Source organism: Drosophila pseudoobscura, chromosome X (genome assembly GCF_009870125.1).
Source record: "Drosophila pseudoobscura strain MV-25-SWS-2005 chromosome X, UCI_Dpse_MV25, whole genome shotgun sequence".
In the NCBI taxonomy this organism is placed as follows: Eukaryota; Metazoa; Arthropoda; class Insecta; order Diptera; family Drosophilidae; genus Drosophila; species Drosophila pseudoobscura.
In genome coordinates, this window is record NC_046683.1 from 4,932,200 (window position 1) to 4,958,770 (window position 26,571).

General features: G+C 52.4%; 7 protein-coding genes across 11 annotated transcripts in view; 6 read left to right on the forward strand and 1 right to left on the reverse strand.

Moving 5' to 3' along the window:
• Flo2 (flotillin-2) overlaps positions 1-26,571 on the reverse strand; it is a 101,640-nt gene that overhangs the window by 8,322 nt on the left and 66,747 nt on the right. For 3 of the 5 annotated variants that reach the window (XM_002133635.3, XM_033384211.1, XM_033384215.1), the window contains exons 3-4: positions 1,861-2,048; positions 539-577 (exon numbers count right to left, since the gene is read on the reverse strand). In XM_002133635.3, the coding sequence (XP_002133671.1) occupies positions 539-577; positions 1,861-2,048 (227 nt within the window). The remainder of the gene's footprint in view (positions 1-538; positions 578-1,860; positions 2,049-26,571) is intronic. The other 2 variants (XM_033384212.1, XM_033384213.1) reach the window with 1 other exon arrangement.
• LOC4815865 (glucose dehydrogenase [FAD, quinone]) lies at positions 3,412-7,820 on the forward strand. The gene is made up of 3 exons (XM_001355482.4): positions 3,412-3,568; positions 5,470-5,970; positions 6,039-7,820. The coding sequence occupies exons 2-3, from the start codon at positions 5,589-5,591 to the stop codon at positions 7,535-7,537; spliced, it is 1,881 nt and encodes a 626-aa protein (XP_001355518.2). The 5' UTR covers positions 3,412-3,568; positions 5,470-5,588; the 3' UTR covers positions 7,538-7,820.
• On the forward strand, positions 9,040-11,091 carry Eo (Ecdysone oxidase). The gene has a single exon (XM_001355486.4). The coding sequence runs from the start codon at positions 9,070-9,072 to the stop codon at positions 11,035-11,037; it is 1,968 nt and encodes a 655-aa protein (XP_001355522.3). The 5' UTR covers positions 9,040-9,069; the 3' UTR covers positions 11,038-11,091.
• On the forward strand, positions 12,139-14,130 carry LOC4815676 (glucose dehydrogenase [FAD, quinone]). The gene has a single exon (XM_001355484.4). The coding sequence runs from the start codon at positions 12,168-12,170 to the stop codon at positions 14,064-14,066; it is 1,899 nt and encodes a 632-aa protein (XP_001355520.2). The 5' UTR covers positions 12,139-12,167; the 3' UTR covers positions 14,067-14,130.
• On the forward strand, positions 14,532-15,112 carry LOC4815739 (uncharacterized). Its single transcript, XM_001355487.4, has 2 exons — positions 14,532-14,773; positions 14,823-15,112. Exons 1-2 carry the CDS (start codon positions 14,620-14,622, stop codon positions 14,936-14,938), a joined length of 270 nt encoding a protein of 89 aa, XP_001355523.3. The 5' UTR covers positions 14,532-14,619; the 3' UTR covers positions 14,939-15,112.
• fiz (fezzik) lies at positions 15,490-17,693 on the forward strand. Its single transcript, XM_001355485.4, has 2 exons — positions 15,490-15,892; positions 15,948-17,693. Exons 1-2 carry the CDS (start codon positions 15,572-15,574, stop codon positions 17,553-17,555), a joined length of 1,929 nt encoding a protein of 642 aa, XP_001355521.3. The 5' UTR covers positions 15,490-15,571; the 3' UTR covers positions 17,556-17,693.
• On the forward strand, positions 20,982-23,596 carry LOC4815982 (glucose dehydrogenase [FAD, quinone]). The gene is made up of 2 exons (XM_001355483.4): positions 20,982-22,061; positions 22,603-23,596. The coding sequence occupies exons 1-2, from the start codon at positions 21,089-21,091 to the stop codon at positions 23,493-23,495; spliced, it is 1,866 nt and encodes a 621-aa protein (XP_001355519.2). The 5' UTR covers positions 20,982-21,088; the 3' UTR covers positions 23,496-23,596.

Sequence of the window (26,571 nt, forward strand, 5' to 3'; positions counted from 1 at the left end):
TGGAGTCGAACGATCGATCGGCAGGGTAATTGGTTGATTTTTGGTTGATTTTGGTTGATTTGGTGGTTGGTGAAAAGAGAGTAGAGAAAAAAGTGTAGAACACAAAGGTCAACAAGGTTTTACGTTTTGTTTATTCATTGTTTTTTTTTTTTTTTGTATTTGAAATTGTAATTATTTGTAGACTGTACTTGTCTTTCTCCTTCTCCTTCTTCTTCTTCTACCTCATCTTCTGATGATGATGATTGAATGACTTTGAACAGAAGAAACCAAAAAAAAAAGCCAACCAAAAATAAACAAACAATAGAAACATGCATCAAACATTACGGAACAAATGAAGGACATTCAAAGGATTTTCCCTATGTGAGTGCGTGTGTGTACGTGTGTGTGCGTGTGTGTGTTTTGGGCCCAGTGATTGAAAGAAAACAAAGGAAAATGTATGTAAACCCAAATCGATGGATGGCAAGAACTTAAACAGGACTCGACACCAGGCCAAAAACAGTTTCAAAACAAAATTCAATGTGAAATCAAATAAACATACCTCGTCGTTATTATAATCGTTATTCTTATACGAAGATGACTGCAAAATCGAATTGAAATAATTAAGTAATGGAACACAATTTGGAGGCATACATCTACATATATCACGAATGCATCGATCATAATTCAGACTATAAATTAGAAAAAGCAAACCACTCGTATGTCGATCGGATCGTACATCGAGTCATCAAGTGCTTTTGTGATTCGCGTGCCCTATTCACAGGCGGTGCAGTAAAGATCACAGATCAAAGTGATCAGTGATCAGTGATCAGCGATCAGTGATCAGTGATAGGTGTGATGGCAATGGCGGAGGAGTGATCGAATGGGTGCACGGATAAACAAGTGATCAAAATAATCGGGTTATCACATGATTGAGTTAGTCATCAGGTCGATCGAATGATTGAGTGATCGAGTACAAAATGGATAAACATACAACTAATCGATAATCGATCGATAGCATTACCGAATAGTTTGGGGATATATAAATAAAAGGGTGAAAAATGGTTGGATTAAAAGAGCATCAACAAAAGACTGGGATGTGGGATCATTAACAGATCCAGTGAGAGAAATATCAAATAATCAATCGAAATCGATCGATAGCATAATCAACAGAATCTAAGAACTGATCTAAATGAAACAAGGGTGGAGTCCAAAAGGAAAATTCATGTGGAAAACCAAAGAAAAGAAGCGAGTGTGTTGTGGAAAGTCTACTTCTAAATACGTGTACGAGCATACAGCGACATCTAAGTCTAGAGCTAGGACTAGGGCTACATGAAAAGACCACTGGAATGGGTGATCTCTCAACTTACTTGGTGTCGGGCAGAGTTGGGGCGCTTGCAGGGCTAAATATGCATTCGATTGGGATGTTAGGGGTGTTGCTTGGGGCGGGTTTGGTTCAGATCGGAACAGCAAAGAATTTGTACAAAACAAAGAGCCAAATGTTGGATTAAAATACATTCGATACGGATGCGGCTGCTTAGGGCTAGACTAAATACTAAGATGCAAGCGGGATGGGATACCAAATCTCTACGTTGCTACCAGCCCTGGGATCGGGCTCTCTCTCTACAGGGCTGGGGGATGCATCGGGATAATCGTTAAAGGAACAAAATCTAGCTAGCATACAGAACTCAAAGAAAACGGGGGTGGGGTTGGGTGGGGAGGGGGCCAATCAATCAAGCTTCAATCAGTTTCGTTCAGATTCGATTCGTGGTGCAGAAGAATAAAGGGTTGCCGGAGTACTCGACAAACAAACCGAAGGAAATAATACAGAAAATCCAAGAGTTTTGGCTGGGTGGGGGGCGCTGTGGGAACGATGGGGTGTACCTTCATGATCTTGCATTGGGCCACGCCCGTCACGGTCAGCGGCACGCCCTGGGCCGTCTCCACGTTCTCGCACATCGGATTCAGGGTCATCACGTTCAGCGAGAGCCGCTGCACGTCCGTCACCAGCCACCAGGCCCAGGCCCATCCGCCGACGATGGTCCGCTTCTTCGTCGAGCCGCAGCAGCCACCTGAAAGGGAGACGGAGACAGACAGAGAGAGATGGTAAGTAACGGTATACTATGGTTCAAATTGGAAGATAAAAATGAGTTAAAAGTTAGTTTCATTTAATGGCTTAAAGATGTTTAAAACCCAGTGCATAATTTATTTATTTTACCCAAATTAAGCAGAACTTTTTGATTCAGTCATGGTCTTCCTTCTCTTAGATATTTATTATATTATAGCTAAAGGACACTTGCAGGGGAATACCAGAGGAATACCCACTTAAGTGGCCCGTGTGATACCAGCAGAAGGGTGTTACGCGCGGATCCCGACCAGCTGACCGAGGGGCGCTGCCGCACGATCGCGAACAGGCAGGAAAGTCAGCTGTTGGACTAATATGCGGGGAAAATGATAACTAAATTTACTAAGAAAACTACTAATTATGAGAGAGGTATGTGAGTATTAGTAATTCAAGAAGAGGTGGATATAATATGGTAGAGAGAGCTATAAGCCGAGCTTAAGACCCCAAACGGAAGTGAAAGAAACAACGGTATATAGTTTCTTGTGAATCTAATAGGAATCATGAACACTATGCGTTTAGGTAAGGGTTTCAAATGTTACCTTATTGGTATTGGTAATGGAAATATTAATAAACAGGTGATGGTTTGAGTATGTAGTACTTTAATGGTTTTTGAAAGAGTATTTGGTGTTTTTTCTGTTGAACATTGAAGAGTGTGAAGGGCGTGCTTGCTCTCTCATCTTCTCCATGTAATTGTGCATTTAACTGCCTGACGTCACTGGGCGGCCACAGTGACCCACAAAAAGGTGTTGTCAGAGAGTACGCACCTTTGGTCGGGCGAGCTTTTGGCCAGTAGACCATAAAATAAGAGTGAAAGCATTTCGCCAGCACTCTCCACACGCATACAAGACGGCAGGCACTGTGTGAGCGTGTCTACGTGCCGGCAAACACGTCGGGGAGTGTTGGCCATCAATACATGGCCCAAACCAAGAGGCACTGCTGCGACAAGCCAAACAGGAAGTGCAGCCAATTGGCCATTTGAGGTGGAAACTAACGGACACCTTGTCAAGGGCCCCTCCGCCTGCCCGTCTGTACGAGTACGAGTACGAGTACATGCAGGCCGCGCATGCGCAATGCGCACTCTCCAGACCAGTCAGTGAGAGATGGCCAACAAGAGAAAGAGAGCCGGAGTGCTGGAGAGTTGGAGAGTGCGAGAGAGCCAGCCCAAGGCGAAAGAGAGCGGGAGAAAGAGTGCGTGGCGCGACTGGCTCCGTGGCCTTCTCCAGCGGGGCCCTCTCCATATCTTGCCCAGTTGGCCACCGAACCTCAAAACGTGCGGCCGCGCATCGCATCGCCTCGAATCGAATCGAATCGAATCTCCGAACTCGCACCAACATACGCGGAAAGAAAGTGTGCACAAAAAGCACAAACAAATCAGTCGAAGGAAACGCGCTCCGCTCCACTGTCATTCCTAGTTCCTAGAATCTCTACTTGTCTCCAACCATCCATCCATCCATCCCACCCCCCCAAGTGAGTAAGCAGCAAAAGTGTGCCAGCGGCAAAAAAAAAAACAAAAAGCAATCCCAAAAAAGAAATCAAAGTCAATAAGAACCAGGCTTCGAAAAAGAATACGCACGAAAATTCTGCTCTGCGACGCCGGCTGTAACGGTGACGGCAGAGCAACAGCGGCTGCGACTGCGACTGCGGCAGCGACGCCTACGCAGAAGCTTTCTCAACGAAAGTGATTCATGGCTTACGACGTACATATGTCGTATGTCGTGTGCCGCTCTTCGTCTCTCTCTCTCTCTCTCTCACTCTGTTGTTATACGAGCAGCAGCTGTACATCTCGGAGCACCCTGGTGTGCGTAGAGGGTGTTTCGATTTTTGCTAGATTTGGGCAGCGGCAAGGAAAAGAGAGAGACATTTTGTTCCAGATCTTTCTTGCAGGAGCGCTGCAAGAAATTTTACGGCTTGCGGGGTATCTTAAGCTTCGTTGCCCGAAGCTAGCATTTCGTCTGTGCTCTCGTCTATTCTGTTGTTATGCATTTCTCTTTGGGGCTGTTTAACAAACTGTTTAGCAGGTTATTCCTATGTCCATTTCCATCTCCATTGGCACTCGAATTCGCATTACGGTCTCCAGCAGCAGCCGTCGCAGTCGCTAGCTGGCAGCGCAGCGCCATGGCTGCTGGTTGAATGTTGTACCTTGAACTTGATCGGCAGCGGCGGCTGCGGCAGCTTAAGCCGCAGCGGCAGCGCACATTCAACTCTTAGCGCAGCAGAGCCGACAGCAGAGGGCCAACCAGTTTACAGCAGCAACAGCTAACAACAACATGTTTGTAATTGCCTAGCATCCAAAGAAACAGAAACAGCAATAGCAACAACATTTCCATATCCATATCCCATGTTTGCTGGAAGTCAGATTATGCAAAAATTGGCGACAGGAAATGCTGTGGCAGAAAGCTGGGAAACAGAAGCATGCAGCATTCCAACAAGCTGCCTGCAAGTGAGAGGTGGAGGCTGTGTGTGGTGTGTGTGTGTGTGCAACAAAATGGTTGCATGCCACTTGCTTGTGAGTAAAAGAAAAGTGGCTGGCATTTTAAATTTTTCTTCATTTTTTTTTTGTTTGTCGATTGCCCCCCAGTAGAGTTTTATAATAGAGTTGGAGATTTCACTTTTAAGCGGGAGACGATACCCCCCCATACCCCTCTGCCCAGAGCCGTGTCCAAGGCCTAAGAAACACGTGCAACGAAAAGTCAATGCAGCATAAGACATAAGACAAGGCCGAGAGATACCCTAAAAAAGTAATTTCAAGGGAAGCTTTCAGGTCTAGAAAACTGTCATCATTGGAACAGTAGATATCGAAGGATTGTTGAGACCTTTGATAACTTTACACAATTATAAAGTTCCGAATGGAAAGGCTATCTCCTGAGCACAGATATTAGTATCTGATGATCCCCCAGAATGACCAGAGAAGAGTTATACCCTTTCCAAGATCATTACTGAGGCGGCAACTCTCCCTCATTGGGTCCAAAGGGTGTACGACTATGTAAAATTGTGTATTCGTGCTAATCAGAGACCATCAAGCCTACAAATGAGCTTACAGATCTAGCGATCACGATTATCTGGGACTGTAATACTTAGAGTCCGAGTCGGAGACAGCGTAGAAGACGAAGACGAATCGTATGCATAACAAATGCAAGTTACGAAATCTTTGAATCGATGGGAGATCGTGATTGAAATATGGAAGCGGCATGAAAATCGGCTCCTGATCGCTAAACCACCGACCTCCGCTCACTCGATCCCTGGTGATCGCCTAACCCGATTACATACCAAGTGACTACGCGACTTTTCATGTCATGTCCACTCTTCCACTGCACTGCACTCCACTCCACTCCCCCCACACTCTACGAAATTTTCAATTGCCATTACAGACACGTTTCGGATCGGATCGTACGTACATTGTAGATAGCTTGGAATTGGAAGACAGCCAGAGGAACGATCAAGCGACGACCCATATACGTAGATCCCATCCCCAGAGCGAGAGAGAGACATGAGCTCGGCAATTGTGGGAGCCGCCTCGGCGATCGGCGGAGCGGTGACGGCGGCCACCAGCAACAGCTGGTTCATCCCCATGCTGATGGCGGCAGTGGCCTATTTTCAGTACGAGGAGATAATGGATCCCGAATCGAAGCCCAGCGATGTCAGCGGCGACGAGATACTCGATCACTATGACTTCATAGTGATAGGAGCCGGGTCGGCAGGGGCCGTGGTGGCCAACCGTCTCACCGAGGTGGAGAACTGGAATGTCCTGCTCCTGGAGGCGGGCGGCGACGAGACGGAGCTAACGGACGTCCCCCTAATGGCCGGCTATCTGCAGCTATCGAAGATCGACTGGCAGTACAAGACGGAACCATCGGGCACTTCCTGTCTGGGTAAGTGGACAGATTGGCTCCAGATAACGAACTCGAGAGACTATAAGCTCGTCTCATTTATCCCTTAGCCATGCAGGGCGGACGTTGCAACTGGCCCCGAGGCAAGGTGCTCGGCGGCAGCTCCGTGCTGAACTACATGCTGTATCTGCGGGGATCGAAGCACGACTACGACAACTGGGAGGCGATGGGCAACCCGAGCTGGTCCTATCGCGACGCCCTGTACTACTTCAAGAAGTCGGAGGACAACACCAATCAGTATTTGGCCAATACGCCGTACCATGCCACCGGCGGGTATCTGACAGTGGGCGAGGCGCCGTACCACACGCCGCTGGCGGCCAGCTTTGTGGAGGCCGGCGTGGAGATGGGATACGAGAACCGGGACCTCAATGGAGAGAAGATGACCGGGTTCATGATTGCCCAGGGCACGACGAGGCGCGGTTCACGCTGCTCCACCTCGAAGGCGTTTCTGCGCCCCGCCCGGCTGCGACCCAATCTCCACATCTCGATGAACTCGCACGTGACCCGCATCATGATCGATCCGGTGAGCAAGCTGGCCTTCGGCGTGGAGTTCGTCAAGGACCAGAAGCTCTTCCACGTGCGGGCCACCAAGGAGGTGGTGCTCTCCGGCGGCTCCGTCAACAGTCCCCAGCTGCTGATGCTGAGCGGCGTGGGTCCGCGCAAGGAGCTGGCCAAGCACCGCATACCGCTCATCAAGGAGCTGAGTGTCGGCGAGAACCTGCAGGATCACATCGGACTGGGCGGCCTCACCTTCCTGGTCAACCAGCCCGTGTCCATTGTGGAGAACCGCTTCCACACCATGTCCACGGTGCTGCAGTACGCCGTCTTTGGCCAGGGACCCCTCACCATCCTCGGCGGCGTCGAGGGGCTGGCCTACGTGAACACCAAGTACGCGAACAGCACGCTCGACTGGCCGGACATCGAGTTCCACTTTGTGTCGGGGTCGACCAACTCGGATGGCGGCTCGCAGCTGCGCAAGGCCCACGGACTGACGGAGGCTTTCTACCGGTCCGTGTTCGAGCCGATCAACAATCGGGATGCCTGGAGCATCATTCCCATGCTGCTGCGGCCCCGGAGCGTGGGCAGCATCCGGCTGCGCAGCGGAAACCCCTTCGACTACCCGTACATATTCCCCAACTATCTGACGGACGAGTTCGACATGAAGACGCTGATCGAGGGCGTCAAGATCGCCGTGGCCCTGTCCCGGACCAAGGCTATGCAGCGTTTCGGGTCCCGGCTCTCCAGCATCCGCTGGCCGGGATGCGAGCAGGTGCCCCTCTTCACCGACGCCTTCTGGGAGTGCATGGTGCGGCGCTACACCTCGACCATCTACCATCCCGTGGGCACCTGCAAAATGGGGCCCTACTGGGACAAGGATGCTGTCGTCGATGCCAAGCTGAGGGTCTACGGCATCCGGGGACTGCGTGTCATCGATGCCAGCATTATGCCCAAGCTGGTGTCCGCCAACACGAACGCACCGGTCATTATGATCGCCGAGAAGGGCAGTGACATGATCAAGGAGTTTTGGATCAAGAACACCATCGTCTAAGTCTTAGGCTCGAACTATTCCCCCAGTGAGTGAGTGACTGGATGTGAATGTGAATGAATCTGTGTCTGAATGGACTTACGCGTGAGTGTGTGAGTGTGTGAATGTGCGAATGCTTAAGTTGTATAGCTTCTTAGTCTGATTGACCCTATCCAAAATTATACTTATTGACATCTCCTCTAATCCTGACATACATAGAATTTTTTTTTGTATTGTATTTTTTAAGGAAACGCTTGTATTTATTTTAATTTTATGTACGATTAAACGATACAAATGAATATGATAATATAATATTAAGAGTTCACTTTTGCTTTTATCCAAAACTGGTTATCTTCAATGTAAAGGGTGGCTAATGAGTGAAAGTGATCTTCAGCATGGGAGCAGCAGTTTTAATATCGTTCGATTAAGAGATAGATGTGCAGACCGATTATTTGAAGGTGTTAAACACCAGACTGCCGAATACGAATAGCCAGAATGAACGAATCAATTTGCCCGTCCACGCTCTTATTCATTCTCTCTCTCTCTCACGCACACTCTCATCGTGCAGTGTGCGCGCTCTGGCGGACTGAGTACCAGGCATAAAGTAGAGCCGCAGATCTTGCCGCGGCTCACAACGTTCTCCCTCGCTTTTGGTCTGCCCCTCAAAGCCCTACATTTTTTAGCATGTACAATTTTTAAGATACAAGAAATACAAGATAAATGCAGAATGATAAAGAATTATCTACTGGATGGTAGATTTGAAGACTTTCAAACACTTTTAAGACCTGAGCAGCGCGCTTTTCAGTGCATATTTGTAGGCTCAATACGTTTACGCAGAAACGAATTTTAGGGTATTCATGTAATTTATGGTGTAAGTACAGGGAACGTGCCAAACCCATAGTTACTCAGAAGAGGGCCTTTTGCTGGTACTCGTATCGGTGAAAAGGAGAGCCTAGTCTCATTTCCATTTAAATGAAGAACGATCGTTCCAAAATTGATGATGAAACTTGATGCTCGTATTTATGTATTCTTTTCAGTCACTTCTTTGTAGAGCTCTTCATCACACCACAAAAAAACACCATCGATGTTCTCATCCCGTATATCCAGCACAAAAATATCTTAGCTTAAGGATCATGTTGGATCATATGTGTTATATATTATATATACCTCCCTCAGACAGAATTTTGACCCAAAAATAATCGAAAAGATCGTGAGCGACCAGCTGACTGGAGTTCATTCACAGCGCCACCTGTGGGACGGGAATGCGTCACAGCCACGCCGTAAAAAAATACGCGGAATGTACATATCATATGTACAGCCGTATGTATAGCCGTAGAGTGTGGGTGTGTGTGAGGGAGCTACGCTATAAATATTTATGGCTGTTTATGGCGGGCAAACAGAAAGTAACGTGAAATATAAAATAATACCGATGTGTATAATATATATCTGCGGGATGTTGTTAACTTTTTATCGGTGGACAGCATTCCGTACCGTTCCGTTTTGTGGCCGGAGAGGCGACCTGGCACGCAGAGACTGCCAAAGCCGTACAGTCCGTCATGGGCGATCAGCGCGTACACAAACCCCCAGCGAAGCTGGGAACCTCCGGGGCGATGGTGCTGCTGCCACTGCTGCTGCTGGCGGCGGCAGCCCCCTCCTCGTGGGGCCTTTTTACGGTGGAGAGCAATGGCCTGGGTGTAGCTTTGATGGAGTCTGTGGCCGGAGCTCTGAACGCCTCCAGCCTGGCCCTGGCCAACGACACGGCCTGGCCGCCGCAGCACCATCCGCCGGCGGAGCAGGAGGAGATCGAGTCGTACGACTACATTGTGGTGGGAGCAGGCAGTGCCGGCTCCATTGTGGCCAGTCGTCTCAGTGAGTCGTCGCCCCATGTGCGGGTCCTGCTGCTGGAGGCGGGCCAGCTGCCGCCCCTCGAGTCGGAGATCTTCTCGCTGAGTGCTGCGATGCATCACGACGAGCGGTACATGTACCTGGACGAGGCCGAGCCCAGTCCCAGCTGCTGTCTGGCCATGGAGCCGCCGCATGGCTGCTCCTGGTGGCACGGCCGCATGATGGGCGGAACAGGGGCCCTGAACGGGAACATCTTTGTGCCCGGAAGCCAGGCCAACTTCAACGGATGGCGGCGACGGCTGAATCTGCGCGGCTGGGACTGGCCCCAGGTGCAGCTCGCCTACCGCCAGCTGCAGCGGCGCCTGCAGCTCAGCTACTTCCAGGTGGATCCAATCAATCTACGGCTATCCAGCCTGATCTATGCGGCTGCCTCCGAGCTGGGCGTGCCGCGAATGCAGCAGCCTCTGGTGGCCGGCACGAGCCTAGGCTACACCCATCACGTGCCCGTGACCCTCAATGCGGGAAGGAGGGCCAGCAGTGGGCGCCTGTACCTGGCCAACCCGCAGGACAGTCGGAGACCAAATCTGAAGGTGATCAGAGGCGCCACAGTCCAGCGGGTGCTGCTGGACGAGGCCGAGGGTGGCAGACGGGCCAAGGGCGTCGTCTACTTCCTGGATGGCCCAGACGGAGGCGAACGCACCGCCAAGGTCCGGCGTGAGGTAATCGTGAGCGGAGGAGCCCTCAACTCTGCCAAGCTCCTGCTGCTCTCCGGCATCGGACCAGCAGAACAGCTGCGTACGCTGGGAATCACGCCCCTGAAGGAGCTGCCCGTGGGCGAGAATCTCCACGATCATGGGATGCTGCCGCTCTACCTCCGCTTCACCCAAAACTGTGCCGTCAACAGCACCCAGGAGGCCGGGCCCAGCGCCTACTCCGCCGCATCTGTGGCGGAGTATCTCCTGAACGGGCAGAGGGGACCTCTGGCCAACAGCTTCTCCATGATGGGGTTCATCAACTCCAGTGCCCCCGGGTCGATCAAGGGCGAGCCTGACCTCCAGCTGGTGGCCCACACGCTGATGGCGCGCGGCGGCTCGGGCAGCTTTGGGTATCTGGGATTCCGGCCGGAGCTGGTCGAGGCCCAGCTGGAGGTGCTGCGGGAGTCGGATATGCTGCAGATCATGGGCTCCCTGCTCAAGCCGCTCTCCCGGAGCGTGGTCCGGCTGCGCAGTGCAGATCCCTGGCAGGCCCCGCTCATCGAGAGCCACTACGGCGAGGCGTCCGAGGACCAGGCCACCCTGCTCCGCTACGTGCGCTACGTGCAGAGGATGGCGCGAACCAAGTCCTTCCGCCGATGCGGCCTCCAGCTCTGGCTGCCCCCGGTAGCCGCGTGCGACCAACTGGCCGGCGACTCGGACGAGTACTGGCTGTGCTATATCCGACACTTCTACGTGGGCTCTTGGCACTCGGTCGGCTCCTGTCGCATGGCTGTGGCCGGGGATCCGCGGGGCGTCGTCGATGAGCGGCTGAGGGTGCACGGGGTGCGGGGCCTGCGCGTGGTGGACGCCAGCATCATGCCCGAGATCACGGCAGGCCACACGAATGCCCCGACGATGATGATCGGAGAGCAGGGCGCTCGCATGATCATCGAGGATCAGCAGGCCAACGAGGTGATTGCATAAGTGATCTTGACATCTATCCATCCATCTCACAGCCATTCAAAGCACGTTCCATTGTACCAGATAAATAAACTTCTAAACCATCTAAAAAGCATCAGTATCCCTAACTTAAGACCCCGGAAAAGAGCCCTGAAAAATGCCTCCAGAGTGGAATTCTGTTCACTTTTTCTATGCCACTTTTCTCTTAGTGTACAGTAATTTGTGCTGCTTTCCCGATGGAGCATATCTTGTTCATATGCCAGATCTTACCATTTCATATTAGGATCTTATCTTTTCAAAGAATAGACCTTCTTTGTTGAACGATATCAGAGAACGGCTTTGGGAGATTACAAAAGAAAAAACTCATAGCCGAAGGCCGCTTCGGCTGGCAGTTCTCACTTTCGGCTCTGTTCGGGTCCAGCAGCCTGGGATTTAGGGGTGATTCGAGAGAGTGATCGAACGATCTGATTCCATTCAAAGCTGAGTTGATCGGAGTGCATATGAGTAATAGTTTTAGTGGAATTCTCTGATACTATGATACCATATATTATGTTTGATTCCTGCCTCAAGAATGAAGCTAAAGAGGGAGAGAAAAGTGCAGAGCCAAGTAAATTTTCCACCAATTGAAAATATAAATATACATCTTCATACATACAGTTATGCAGATATACCTACATATATGGAGATATGTGCTTATCGTTCTTTGGCTGCCTTTTTGCTTCGGTCTTTGTTTTGATCAGCCCATGTGTTTGGAGTGCTGCCGGCGCCGTATCTTATCGGGGCAGCGGGCAATCTTCCAGATACTTGAAGATTTTAGTGGAGCAGCTACAGGCCGCAACCACAACCCCAACCTAGTCTCTGTAGGTTAGAGGTTTTATTCGAAAGATCTTTCAGAGCCCCAACATGACCTTCGCTTTGAACGCCTCTGATTTCCTGCTGGACAGTGTCTGTGTCTTTCCAGCTGGGAGTGCAGAAGTCTTCCACTTTGGCCAATGGTCAATGCACTCGCTCAAGCCAAAGCCAAAGCCACAGCATGTGGGGGATCAGCAGTTTCCGGCAAGTGCTGTGTCAGCGAGACACAGGCACAGAGCCAGAGCCAGAGCCAGAGGGCAGGCCACCAACTGTTACGATGGGGGATCAGTAAAGCTTGAACCATGACGTCGATCAACACGTTCGTGACCATGTGGCGGTTCCTGCTGACCCTGGGGCCCTCGGCCATGGTCATTCTGTTGCTGAACAAGGGCATCCTGGAGCAGAGGCCGGACATTGTGGACGAGCCGCACCGCGTGCGCTCCATTCGCATCGAGGATCTGCGCGACTCGTACGACTTCATCGTGGTGGGCGGCGGCTCGGCGGGGTGTGTGCTGGCCGCCCGCCTCTCCGAGAATCCCCATTGGAGCGTGCTGCTCCTGGAGGCTGGCGGCGACGAGCCGCTGCTGATCGATCTGCCGCAGATGTATCCGGTGTTCCAGCGCAGCCCCTGGGACTGGAAGTACCAGACGGAGCCCTCGGACCGCTACTGCCTGGCCATGGAGGACGGGCGCTGCTTCTGGCCGCGCGGCAAGGTGCTGGGGGGCTGCAGCTCCATCAACGCCATGATGTACGTGCGCGGCAACCGGCGCGACTACGACCACTGGGCGGAGCTCGGCAATCCCGGCTGGGAGTACGCCAATGTCCTGCACTACTTCCGCAAGATGGAGGACATGCGGGTGCCCGGCTACGAGCAGAGTCCCTACCACGGCCACGGCGGACCCATCTCCGTGGAGCGCTACCGCTTCCCCTCGCCCCTGCTGGAGATCTTCATGCGGTCCGCCCAGCAGCTGGGGCTGGCCCATCCCGACGGGGACTTCAACGGCCGCACCCAGACCGGCTTTGCCCCGCCCCACGGCACTCTGCGGGACGGGCTCCGGTGCAGCGCCAACAAGGGCTACATGCGGCGCAGCTGGCAGCGCCCCAACCTGGACATTGTGCTGAAGGCCTTCGTGGAGCGGCTGATCATCGAGCCGCAGTCCCGCCGGGCGGTCGGGGTCCTCTTCGAGTACGGCCTGGCGAAGCACACGGTGCGGGCCACTCGGGAGGTCATACTTTCCGCCGGCTCCCTGGCCAGCCCCCAGCTGCTGATGGTGAGCGGCGTGGGGCCCAGGGAGCAGCTCCAGCCGCTGGGCATCGAGGTGGTGCAGCACCTGCCGGGCGTGGGGGGCAACCTGCAGGACCACATCTCCACCTCGGGCGCCATCTACACCTTCGACAGCCACCAGGAGCGGCACCTCTCGTTCATTGTGCCGGAGATGCTCACCGAGGAGTCCGTAGCCGCCTTCCTGCGGGGCGCCGACAGCTTCTTCTACGCGATGCCCGTCAACGAGGTCATGGGCTTCGTGAGCACCCGCTACCAGGACGCCCGCCTCGACTGGCCCGACGTCCAGCTCTTCATGGGCAGCTACGGCTACGGGGCCGACGGCGGCATGGTGGGGCGCCGTGGAGCCGCCATCACGCTGGAGAACTATGCGGAGGCCTTCGAGCCGCTGCTCTACCAGGACTCGTTCGTCATTGCGCCCCTGCTGATGCGTCCCCGGTCGCGGGGCTTCCTCCAGCTGCGCTCCGCCGACGTCCGCGTCCATCCCCGCATCCACGCCAACTACTACGACGATCCCCACGACATGGCCGTCATGGTGGAGGGCCTCAAGATGGCCCACCGCCTCACCCAGACCCCCGCCATGGCGGCCCTGAACGCCACCATGAACATCTACGAGTGGCGCAACTGTCCCGAGGTGGAGTACCTCAGTGACGCCTTCTGGGAGTGCCTGGCCCGGTTCTACTCGCAGACCATCTACCATCCCGTCGGCACCTGCAAGATGGCCCCCGCCTCAGATCCCTCGGGCGTCGTGGATCCCCGCCTGCGGGTGCGCGGCCTCCGGGGCCTGCGTGTGATCGATGCAAGCATCATGCCCACCATCACCACCGGCAACACCAATGCCCCCACTCTCATGCTGGCCGAACGGGGTGCGGACATCATCAAGGAGGACTGGCGGCACTATACCAACGGTGGGTGGTAGGCAGGTGCCGGGTCTAAGCCAAGTTTATCAATAAAAAACCTTGTCCAAAACGATCTTTTCAGAATCCAGAACATCTCTCTAGAACTCTAGAATTTGCTATGACTAAGGCGTTTTCCTAGAGACCGGAGAGTGACAGCTCTCAGGCCTGTGATCATCCATCCATAAATCATTGGGAGCTTTGGTTAGTGGCTGGCATTCTCCCCGATTGATCTTGAGGCAGCAGAGATTCGTGGGAATGGGTATCTGCTAATCGTACCAATTGTCACTGGAATTTAATTGACATTTCCCAGCATTTAGCGGCCCCAAGTGTTGCCTGCTGCCTGCTGGCGATGTAATTTATGAGCGGACACTGAACCAAATGGCAAACGGCTTACAGAGGCTTACGAGTTTTACCAGTTTTTCTCGGGGCCTCAGTGGGCCATGGCTTGGGTGGCTCGCTGGCAGAAAAGGTTTTGTGGCGAGACTGGGCTTTCGTGGTTGGCCGCTGGCAGATCGCGGGTCAGTTCACGTCCGCCACTGAGCAGACGAGGAGGTTCTACAGTTTCCGCTCGAGATGAGGAGCCACCAAAGAATGGGCTTACTGGTCATAGCCCTGCTGTTGCCCCTATGCCTTGCCCGGCCGCAGGAGTTCTTCTTCCAGGCGGACACATCAGCGGCCACGGGCAACGAGGCGGAACCGAGACCTCTGCCGTTGAACGATCCCTCGGGTGAGTGCTGGCTTCAGCCCAAACAAAAACTAGTAATCGATCCTTGCAGATCTCAGTGCTGGCCTCAATCTGGTGCCCGTTAGCAGTCTGATTGCGGCAGCGGCGAATGCCGTGCTCCCGGCCCCCGTGCAGTTCATACGGACAGCCATGAACAGTGGCCTCTGACCCCGCGCTTCGGCTTTACTTTAGCTATAAATTTAATCACGTGTAGGTGTTGTTGTTTTTAAGTGTTACTCGTACCCTTTTTGCTTTGTTTGTTTAATGAGTTTATAAACTTGTTTTGTCAGACACAGCCCCCTCTCGGTGGAGCGATAAAAGCGTGCAATCAAGAGCCTCAAATGTTGTTTGTTTTAAAGAATGCTCTCTCTCTCGAGTTTCTTGCTCCGAATACCCTTCACAGAAGATACACTCATTAATGCCAGGCGTGTGCCCCCAAAGAGTCCTCCAAACCCCTTTCCTTCGAGGCAGAAAACATCCATTTTGAAGTTTTAAAAACGTATTTCTTTGCCTTTGGAAGGGTATCCGAGTCGTTGGCTTGTGGCAGAGAGTCTTTGCCTCTTACATTATTGGGCCACGACACGTGCTCTCGCTCTCTCTCTCGCTCTCGCTGCCACTGTTATCAGATGTCTGGTGGCACTTCGAGGGAACGTACAGTCCGGTACAGTGCTGGCAGCCCAATGGGCCCCCCATTGTGTCAACGTCCTCGGCGAGGAGTGCTCACTCCCTCTCAGAGGCTTATCGCGGACCGGCCTATATAAGCGGATCGCCAGCACCGACTGCCACTCAGATATACGCGAGATGTCGCACGCAGCCAGTCCCAGTCCCAATCTCAATCTCAGCGAGGCCTTCGCCTCCGCGGGCCAGTGTGCGGCCCCGGCCATTGGGCTCTTTGGCGGAATGGTCAGCATGCTGCTGCAGGCCTTGCTCTCGGCCCAGTGCCAGGTCTCGCCCCCTAGCCAGTGGCCGCCCGACTACGAGGGCGATCTGGACGAGCCCTACGACTTTGTGGTGATTGGAGGCGGCTCTGCCGGCTCCGTGGTGGCCAGTCGCCTCAGCGAGAATCCCGACTGGCGGGTGTTGGTCCTGGAGGCCGGCGGCGATCCGCCCGTGGAGTCTGAGGTGAGTCGAACACTCAATCCAATCGATCAGGCGGTTCATCTCCGTTCCTCGACAGCCACCGGCCCTGTTCTTTGGCCTGCAGCACACGGAATTCATTTGGAACTACTTCGCGGAGCCCAGCGCGCTGGCCAGTCGCGGCCTGAAGGATGGACGCGTCTACTGGCCGCGTGGCCGGATGCTGGGCGGATCGGGCTCGGCCAATGCGATGCTCTACGTGCGGGGCAATCGGCGGGACTACGACGGATGGGCGGCCCTGGGGAACGACGGCTGGAGCTACGACGAGGTGCTGCCCTACTTTGAGCGCTCGGTGAGGCCGCAGGGAAATGAAAGCCATCCGAAGGGCTACGTGACGCTGAGTCCGTTCGAGCGGCAGGACGACGACATCCACCAGATGATCCTGGCGGGCGGCCTGGAGCTGGGCCTCCCCAATGTGGCCGCGTTCGCGGAGGGCTCGGAGACGGGCTACGGCCATGTGCCCGGCACGGTGCGGCAGGGGCAGCGCATGAGCACGGCCAAGGGCTACCTGGGAGCGGTGGCCGGGACGCGGCCCAATCTGCAGGTCGTGAAGCACGCTCTGGTCCAGCAGCTGCACTTCCAGGGCGATCGGCTGCAGGGCGTGACCTTCGAGCGCCAGGGCCGCCAGCACCGCGTCGAGGTGGCCAAGGAGGCGGTGCTATCGGCGGGCAGCATTGACTCGCCCGCCCTGCTGCTGCGCTCCGGCATCGGTCCCCGCGAGCAGCTCCAGGAGCTGGGCATTCCCCTGCAGTGGCACCTGCCAGGCGTGGGCAAAAACCTGCAGGACCACCTGGTCGTGCCGCTGTTCCTGCGCCTCAACGAGGGCCAGACCGAGGCGGCCACTGAGCAGGAGATCCTGGACAGCGTCTACGACTACCTGGTCCACCGCCGGGGGCCCCTGGCCACCCACAGCACGGCCTCGCTGGTCGGCTTCGTCAGCACCAACGGCAGCAGCATATACCCCGATGTGGAGTACCATCACCTGTTCTTCCGGCGCGGCCGCCACGACATGCTGGAGGCCTTGCTGCGGGGCCTGTCCTTCCAGGAGCAGTACCAGCAGCACCTCCAGGGCCTGCTGGGTGGCTCCGATCTGCTGTGCGTGTTCGTGCTGCTCTCCCACCCGAAGGCCAAGGGCGAGCTGCGCCTGCGAAGCCCCGATCCCGCCGTGCCGCCGCTCCTCGTCAGCAACTACCTGTCGGAGCGCGAGGATGTGGCCACCGTCCTGCGGGGCATCCGCCACATGGAGTCCCTCGAGCGCACCGCCTCCTTCAGGGCCCATCGGGCCGAGGTGGCCCACATCCCCATCGCCGAGTGCGACTCCCGGCACGAGTACCGCAGCGACGGCTACTGGGGCTGCTATGCCAGCCACTTCACCGTCACCTGCTACCACCAGACGGGCACCGTCAAGATGGGCCCCCCCGCCGACGCCCAGGCCTGCGTCAGTCCCCGGCTGCAGCTCCACGGAGCGCGCAACCTGCGCGTGGCCGATGCCAGCGTCATGCCCAACGTGGTCAGCGCCAACACGAATGCCGCCACGGTGATGATTGGCGAACGGGCCGCGGACTTTATCCGCGAGGATTGGCACCAGGCAGGGGTGCAGCCACCACAGCCACAGCAGCAACCCCACATGCACGCGGATGGTTTGTAGTCAAGTCATGCCCCACGCCGATGAAGAGGCGCCTCCGTCCAGCGGCCGTTTGCCATCTGGGGGGGGATAGTTTAAGTTATTTAAGTGCCGTACGAGTGCGAATAAAGGTCAGAGCTCCCTTCTGCAATCCCAATTCAAGGTTTCGATGGATTATCGATAGACGGAGGGTAATCGCAATCGCAATCGTTTCTTTGGTGCTCACTGATTGACTGACTGATGGCGATTGAATCAGCTGAGAGGCCCAGGGGAGCCGATTCGAGCCGAACATCCGAACGCGAGCGAGCACACACCCTCCGAAAGGACATAAAAATAGGCAAGCCGGAGCTGGAGATGGAGATGGAGCTGGAGCTCTGGTACGTCAGTCAATAATAATGCGGCTCTAATAATACGAGGCAAGGCGTGCGTCATGCCACATGTGTCAGTTGCAAGTTCTGCCTTGAGCCGAAATCACTTCGAAAATGAGTGGCGCGCAAGGCGGTTGTGCGCCTGAGGCGCAGACACAGACACAGACACAGACTCCCGTCAGGGAGCACATGTTCAAGCGTCCGCCACCCTATCCCCAGCCAGAGCAGCCCCAGATACCCGAACACCTCGAGTACCAGTACACTCTGCGGGAGTACGGACTGCCCCTATGGCCCCTGCAGCGGACGCCCCACGCGAGCCATCCGCCGCCGCCCCCCCTCCCGCCGCAGATCCCCAAGGAGGAGGAGCTCGGCGCGGACCTCGGTCGGCAGGAGGCGCGGCGACTCCAAAGGGGCCAGCTGCAGCAGAATATCAAAATCAAACAAATCCGAATGCTGCAGCGGCACATCCAGAAGAACACCATGGAAATCGAGTCCCTGCAGAACCAAATGAAGAGCCTCGAGCTGCTGATGGCCAGACCGCCCCAGATGCAGCCCCAACTGCAGCCGCGGCCGCGGCCCCATCCCCAGCTCCGGAAGCAGCAGGCCTTCGACTTGTACCGCCCCTACATATAACGCCATTATGCACCCTTAATTAGCTAGAACTATACGAATATTATCAATAAAACATATCTGGGACCTACTTCGATAACAACAAACACACACAACATTTTTGTACATTTTATGGGCATTTTTCTTCGGAGAGTACTGGCCCCCCCAGCGTTTTCTTTTGAAAAATCTTTATAACTGCCTCAAAAGTAACAGTACACGACATAATTGTATTGTATTTTTTCGGCCTGTGATCATTTATTCTAAAAAACAAAATTATTTAAAAAAAAAAAACCAAATAAATATAAAAAAATAAATAAAATTACTTCGGAAAGTAAGAGATGACACTCCCATATTTAAGTCAATTATACGGCTTTTAAATACAAACATACGAGTAGTGATATTAAATAAAATTCACTTTGAACTAAATATAAATGTTTTTAAATGTGTAAAAAAAAAAGACTTTTTTATACCCATCAAATATATTTATAGAAATACAAATAAAAGCATTTTTTAAAATTTAATGTATCAAATTAATGTAAAATGTTTCCTACAACATTTTTAATTTAAAAATTAAATATATTCTAATTTAGAATAGAAATAGATTTAATTTTAATATGAAATGTATTTAATTTTAATATGAAATATAGTTCATTTAAATATGAAATATATTTAATTTATATATTGAATATATTTAATTTATATATGAAATATATTTAATTTAAATATTAAATATATTTACTAAAATATTAAATTTATATAATTTAGATATGAGATATATTTCATTTATATATGATTATGAATTTAATTTATATATTATATGTATATTTTTAATTTAAATATGAAATTTAGTTCATTTAAATATGAAAAATATTTCATTTATATAGGAAATATATTTAGTTAATATATGAATATGAATTTAAATATGAAATAAATTTCACAATTTCCTTTTAAATATTGACTTTTGTACAGGGGAAAAGATCAGACGGTTACTTCTAGATCTCTTCCTTTTCCATATATAATTTTTTTTGTTTATTTTTTTTAAGGATCAAGGATTTAGGATTATTTGATTCCGTTGGTGTATAATGAATAAACAAATATTTCCACCCTTGCTGCAAACTTTTAACAGTTCGGGGCTCTATATCTTTTATTCTCTGTGTGTTCTTCTCTCACTCTCCTGCGAGAGAGATGTTCTCAAAAACAAGTATCAAATACAAATCTTCATACTTCCTTCCTCATCCCTTTGAAGGGGATCTCAGCTTGGATTTAAAAATATATACCATGAGATTCGATACGGAAGTGGAAATTGTCAAAAGAAATGGTTTTCGCCTACATTTGGGAATTATTATGAAAATGTTTTGTTTCAATCTATTCCGTATTTCAATAAAATATATTTCCCAACAATTGAATATAATATATTTATTTTAGAGCGTGTTATATTTAGATTAAATATGCACCTTTTAACTGCAGTTTCTGCCACCTTCTTCTACGTGATAACGTGCTCTGAATCGAATGAATCCAGTGAATCGAATGTCATTGCGATCTGTGCGACTGTGCCCCTCGTTGCCAATTTCCTTATGGCTTTTGTAATTTCCGACGTGTACTCGTAATAGAGGGTGTTAGAATAATAGTCAGTGCATTCGTTTAAGCTTGTTTTGTGCTCCACAAATCACAGACTTTATTACTGAGAACTGCTTTTGGATTGTGGATGCTGTCAGAGCTCCTATCGGAGGCCAGAGGATCGACAGATGCAATACTTATGATTAAAGGTTTCGTGGACATCTGACAAGCGATCGGTGATCTATGGAACCTCTTCGAAGGTCCCTTGACATCCGAGACACCACTGCTCCCGGGGTGGTCTGTAGGACACCCAAGGGTCAGCGGGTCACCTACAAAACACTCTTGACTACCGGCATTCGCAGATACGAGCAGCAGATTAAGATAAATCGAAATCCACTCGCCATAAACTCGTACATGGGCTCAATCCCCTCAAACAGGGCTAATCAGGAACCGAGTAGCAGCCATCGATAGTCGCGGAACATATAGCATGGCCTCCGTAAAGATAAAGATACAGATACAGATACAGGCAAAGATAAAGATAGAGATAAAGATAGCCGAAAGCAAGCCGTGGCACGCCGCAGAGGCACTTATCAGAGGAGCACATAGCTTCTAATTCTGTTCTGGGTCGCTCGGGTTTATCACAGCCGATTAGCTAATCTTCCGCCAGTCTCTGCTTGGGCTCTGCCTCTGCCTCTGCCACGGCTTTGATAAGGGGGAGTGCCGCCGGTGCGCTGGGGGAAGGTGCGTCTAATTTATGTGGAACAACAAATGCAAATGTGATTTACGGCCAGGCGAGGGGCCGTAGCCGGGGCCGAAGCAGAGGCAGCGACGCAGCCGGCATACAAAGCCCAAACGAATCGCGTCCGTACAAATTCCGGCCGTTCTGCGGCCAGGCCAAACAGTCGCGCACGGGCAACGCCAGAAAGCGAACGCCATCGCTTGATACTCAGTACCGACGAATTCAGGGATACTCAATACTCAATACTCAATCGAGAGCTCCTCCTCCTCCTCCTCCGCAGAGACATGGAGTACCTCAGCGCCCAGTGCGCCGCCCGCTCGGCGGGTCCGGCCAATACCCTGATGTCGCTGCTGGTGCACACGCTGATCTCCAAATACTGCGATCTCAGCGCCCAGCAGCAGTGGCCCCTGGACCAGGGCGACTGGCTGGAGCAGGAGGGCGGCTTCGAGGGGGACTACGACTTCATTGTGGTGGGATCGGGCAGCTCCGGGTCTGTGGTGGCCGGCCGCCTGGCGGAGCAGTCCAATTGGCGCGTCCTTCTGCTGGAGGCGGGCGGGGATCCGCCCATCGAGACGGAGTTCGTGGCCTGGCACATGGCCACACAGTTCTCCGACTGGGACTGGCAGTACCACACAGAGCCGAACGGACGCGCCTGCATGGCCATGGAGGGCGAGAGCTGCCACTGGCCGAGGGGCAAGATGCTGGGCGGCACGAACGGCATGAATGCGATGATCTACGCCCGCGGCACGCGCTTCGACTTCGACGACTGGGAGGCGCGCGGCAATCCCGGATGGGGCTACGACCAGGTGCTGGAGCACTTCCGCAAGGCCGAGGACCTGCGCTCCACCAAGCCGGGCTACAAGCCGGGCGATCACGGCGTCGGCGGGCCCATGGGCCTCAACAACTACGTCTCCGACAACGAGTTCCGCACCACCATCCGGGCCGGCATGCAGGAGATGGGCTACGGCAGCGCCCCCGACTTCACCGAGGGCTCCTACGTCGGCCAGATGGACATCCTGGGCACCCAGGACGGCGGACGACGCATCACCACCGCTCGCTCCCACCTGCGCAAGGACACGCCCAATCTGCACATCCTGCGCCACGCCCACGTCAAGCGACTCAACCTCAACAAGGAGAACCGCGCCGAGAGCGTCACCTTCGAGCATCGCGAAAAGAAGGAGTACACGGCCCGTGCCCGCAAGGAGATCATCCTGTGCGCCGGCGCCATCGGCTCCCCCCAGATCCTGCTCCTCTCAGGTAAGCTGCAAGGTCATCCAGCTCCAGTTCCAGCTCCAGATCCAGGGCCAGGGCCACGCTTCTCAGGCTCCGTTCGGCAGCCAACGATACGATTAGATAGGGGAAGCACAGTTTATGGCATCTGATATACGTATCAGCCCCAAACAACGCTCCAAAAAAGTCACATTGGCAAGGTCAATTGATGATTGGTCGGTCAGCCAGTACAGAACTATATATTCCGTGCAGATAAGCCCAGTAAAGTCGCCGTGGAAAGATTGAGGAGTGGAAAGTTCGGCACTTAAAGCGATCCGATGAGAACCAGAAGCCAACCTCATGGCCAAAGAAATCTTTGTCACAGTTCATGACGATTTAAAGGGGTATCTTAGAAGTATTACCAAAAGAATCCAAGAATAGGAGGGGTCCCTTAAAGCACCCAAGCGACCACCTGAGCAAGCCCAAAGTTTTTCATTAGGAAAGGCCATTAGAGATAGCTTTTAAAGCGTTCTTTGAGTATTCCGATATCATGATAATAGCCATATTAATCACAATCCCATTTCGCCAGGCATTGGACCCGCTGATCATCTGAAGGAAGTGGGTATCCCGGTCAAACTGGACCTGCCCGTGGGCCACAACCTGAAGGACCATGCCAGCCTGCCGGTCATCTTCCAGATCGACAAGTCGACGGCCCGCAAGCCCACGGAGGAGGAGCTGGTGGACTCCATGTACAACCTGCTGATGGGGCGCTACAGCAAGCTGCTGCACCACGAGGCCACCGCCCTGACGGGCTTCATCAATACGACCTCGTTGGAGGGTCCCAATCCGGACATCCAGACGACCAACTTCTTCAGCCTGATGCAGAGTCCGGAGCTGAAGGGCTACGTGGCAGCCACCGGCTTCAACAGTCGCGTGGCCAAGAGCATACTGTCCGCCAACCAGAACTCCAACACGTACATCACGTACCTGCTGCACCTGAAGCCCTTCTCCGCGGGCCGCCTGCAGCTGCAGTCGAAGAACTTCTTGGATGCGCCGCTCATCGATCCCGGCTACATGACCGACGAACGGGACGTGGACACCTACATCCGGGCACTGAACATCTACAAGCGGCTGCCCGAGACGAAGGCCTTCAGCGAGCGCGAGGCGTCGCTGCACAAGATCGATCTGTCGGCCTGCAACAATATCCCCTACCAGTCGGACGACTACTGGCGCTGCTACATCCGTCACATGACCACCACCGTCTACCATCCGGTGGGCACCACCAAGATGGGTCCCGCCGGCGATCCCACGGCCGTCGTGGACGCACGTCTCAGGGTCCATGGCGCCAAGGGCTTGCGCGTGATTGATGCCAGCATCATGCCCGACATTGTGGGGGCCAACACGAACGCGGCCTGCATCATGATCGGCGAGAAGGGTGCCGACATGATCAAGGAGGATTATCTGAAGCATACCGAGCTATAAGCAACAAGCTCAACGATATTCTTAGCATAGATGTACCTACGTTTTTTTTTCTGTTTTTTATTAATAAATATATGGTTAACATCTGAACGATTGCAAAAGTACACTTTGTATGCCATTGAACCTCATAGAGAATGGATCAACATTCGCCTGTACAGGGAAACTATTTTTGAAATTCCGCTCAGATCCCGCCAACATTCCGCCATTTCTACACGTATTTGACACACGTACTACATTGATTGAACAGAGCATTTCACATGATCCACATGATCAGTTCAGTGCTGCTCAAACCCGAAACTAAATGGGTTTAGACCTTGGCTAAGCTGGAGTGGTCACAGATGGTTCGTTTCTTGACTACCAAAATGGTTTGTTTCTTGGCTAAGGTAACACGTATACGCAGTGTTATACGGGTGCCTGAGTTACAGATTTACAGGAACTAAAACAAACAAATTGATGGCTGATCTTTAAAGAGCATCTCAAACTGTTGTAAACTATTTGCAGAGGCCCTCCATGTGTTATTTGCTACTCGAGATGATTTTTAGCCCCGAAAACACCAGGAAGGAAGGCCTCTCTGAATACAATCTACCCTTATATATGCTTCTTACGAGAATATATACTCCCACAACAGCTGTCCTTAACCTTAACCGGAGGCTGCGTGATCTGGACTACGACCCAGAGTGGAATTTATTGGCAAATCATCATCAGCCCTATTAGCTTTGCCGGGCTATTGTGGCTGCCGGCCGCTGCCCCTCAGCTCGTTCCATTTTGATTGACAGCTTTCACTTTTCGCTCGGTTTTGCGTAGAGCATTTTCGGCAAATGGCTGATTACCGATTGCCACTCATTGCCCACTGGCCATGCCCCCCCAACGGACGGAGTGTCAGGCGCCACGGAGCGTGCCGCGCCGCAGCGTTTTTCGGTGTTCATCTAATGGCTTTTGCCGTGCATACCAAAATAATCATAATTAATTGTTGGCCCCCACTGGGGGCTAGTGGGTGGTGTGGCCCAAAGGGGACACAATTATGCAATGAAAGTGTGAATAGCTTTGCTGATTGATAAAAGCAATAATTGGATTCCAGTGGCACACCTTTGGCAAGTAAATTGAAAAGGTTAGCGACTAGGTTAGCTTGCTATTGTATATTTCTGACAGAATATTCCTCTGGAACTATATTACTAAATGTATTAATCAGCAGCTCCTTAATCGCCTTCGGGGATCACTCCTTCCTCCCCATCGAAACGACGAAATTCAATTTGGAAATCATAATTTAATTGATAGTTGCGCTCAGTGTTAAAGGTCGACACTCCCCTGCTCCGCCACCCCCCGCCCTTCCATTGCGGAACAATTAGCAGGCGGCAGGGCACGTAATAAGCGACTCTCACTGCAAGACACCAGGTAGCAAATGGAATCCAATTAAACGAAATCACTCAAGATGTGTGACCGAGATAGAGGGGGGGCAGCCCTGGGAATGACGCCAGCAAAAAATAGTACCCACCATTTAGGCAAGTGATTAGATGAATGATGCTCTTCGGCTGCCTCGCTTGCCGTTGAAGTAGCCCGCTGCTGTCTGCAGCCCACATCCATCCAGCATGTGGCGTATGGCGTATGGTGTGCGGCACACGTAGGGCAGCAAAGTCGGCCACACTCGGCTGCCGACGAGATGTACGCGCCGAGATAGAGACTGGAGATGGGAGCGTGACTAGGCTATCGATACTCACGATATATGGAGTTTTAGGGGACTTCAAAAGGAGTAAATTTGTTCTCTCGTTAGATCGGAGGGACCATCTTGTGCCTTCTAGTGCCATGGTTGCCCTCACGAGCCCATCGCTGGGAGAGCAACGTGCCACTTGCTGATATTACTACATAAATGGCTTCGTTTAATGAAGTTCATTTTGTTTCAGTGAGTCAAGTACACAGATGACACAGCACTAGGCCCCAGCAGGCAAACACCGAACGGGTCCACCGATGGTCGATGGAGCCAAGTGTTATGTCAGCCTCTCGCATTCAGCTTTCTTCCAGAGGGACGTAAGTAGATCTCTTGGACGCCTCTTCACTTTGTTTTTGGCCAAATTATGAGCAGCTTAGTGCCTTCTACTATTTTCACTTTTAATTGCCCGCGAGCTAAAATTTGTTTGTTGATTGGGCAACCCAAGCGCGCCCCGTTCCATCAGGGGACTCTGTAAGTGCCGGAAACTGTCGGCCATAAGGCCCAAGTGCGCGATGCGCCAAGTAAATTGCAATTGTGGCGGAACTCGTTGATTGTATTGGGCTAAAGGGCCATGGGGCTATGGGGTTACAGGCCTGGGAACCGAGAGATGGAAAACAGGAGATTTATGGTCGGGACCACTCGTCAGGAGTTGCATTAGGTTATTTATTAACGACTCCTTGGCTGCCATAAACCAAAGGCATTCCCAAGATCCATCACAGCCCTTGACCGTACTAGGCCCTGGGGTTGGGCCTCGCCTAGGGCCAAGAGTATCGTCATCAAGGCAAGACGAAACACAAACAAACGATAGAGACCGAGTGACACAACTCATTGTAGAGTTTGACAAGTTTATTTTTTTTGGCCTTTCGGAAGGGCGGGAGGCGAGCGAGTTTCCTCAAATATTTTCGCACGGGAAAACTCCGAGTTGGCTTGACCTTGCCCCATTAGCGATAGGAAACCCAAACAGAAAACAGAAGAAACAAACTTGCGATATATCAAACGATCGTCACATCATGGCTCCGATAATTTTCGGGCATTATATTTTGTGCGACTTTCGTCAGAGAGGGAGAGGGGTAGAGAGAGAGAGGGGTGGGTGGAAGTAGAGCAACATACTTGTACGTTTTCGAGCTCTGATTGGGACAGCTGCGATTTCGATGATTGTGCCAAAGCAAAGCCTCAAACACTGTGCCGCACGGCACGGCACAAGCTTGCGATTAGAATTGCTGTGAAATTGATTTTGTGGCTCCGAAACGGTTTAACATCTCCGATTGGTTCGACACCTGCACAGCCATAGATCACTGGCCAGGTCATAGAAGCAGCCGCAGAGCCGTAAACGCAGCGTTGACGCATCGACACGCTCCAGATCGATATCTATAG

Bases quoted from the DNA above. Each gene is read 5' to 3' on its own strand.
- LOC4815739 (XM_001355487.4), top strand. From the start codon at position 14,620: ATGAGGAGCCACCAAAGAATGGGCTTACTGGTCATAGCCCTGCTGTTG. The intron at 14,774-14,822 runs GTGAGTGCTGGC...CGATCCTTGCAG, and splicing joins GCCGTTGAACGATCCCTCGG to ATCTCAGTGCTGGCCTCAAT.
- Eo (XM_001355486.4), top strand. From the start codon at position 9,070: ATGGGCGATCAGCGCGTACACAAACCCCCAGCGAAGCTGGGAACCTCC.
- LOC4815982 (XM_001355483.4), top strand. From the start codon at position 21,089: ATGGAGTACCTCAGCGCCCAGTGCGCCGCCCGCTCGGCGGGTCCGGCC. The intron at 22,062-22,602 runs GTAAGCTGCAAG...CCATTTCGCCAG, and splicing joins CCAGATCCTGCTCCTCTCAG to GCATTGGACCCGCTGATCAT.
- LOC4815865 (XM_001355482.4), top strand. From the start codon at position 5,589: ATGAGCTCGGCAATTGTGGGAGCCGCCTCGGCGATCGGCGGAGCGGTG. The intron at 5,971-6,038 runs GTAAGTGGACAG...TTTATCCCTTAG, and splicing joins ATCGGGCACTTCCTGTCTGG to CCATGCAGGGCGGACGTTGC.
- fiz (XM_001355485.4), top strand. From the start codon at position 15,572: ATGTCGCACGCAGCCAGTCCCAGTCCCAATCTCAATCTCAGCGAGGCC. The intron at 15,893-15,947 runs GTGAGTCGAACA...GTTCCTCGACAG, and splicing joins ATCCGCCCGTGGAGTCTGAG to CCACCGGCCCTGTTCTTTGG.
- LOC4815676 (XM_001355484.4), top strand. From the start codon at position 12,168: ATGACGTCGATCAACACGTTCGTGACCATGTGGCGGTTCCTGCTGACC.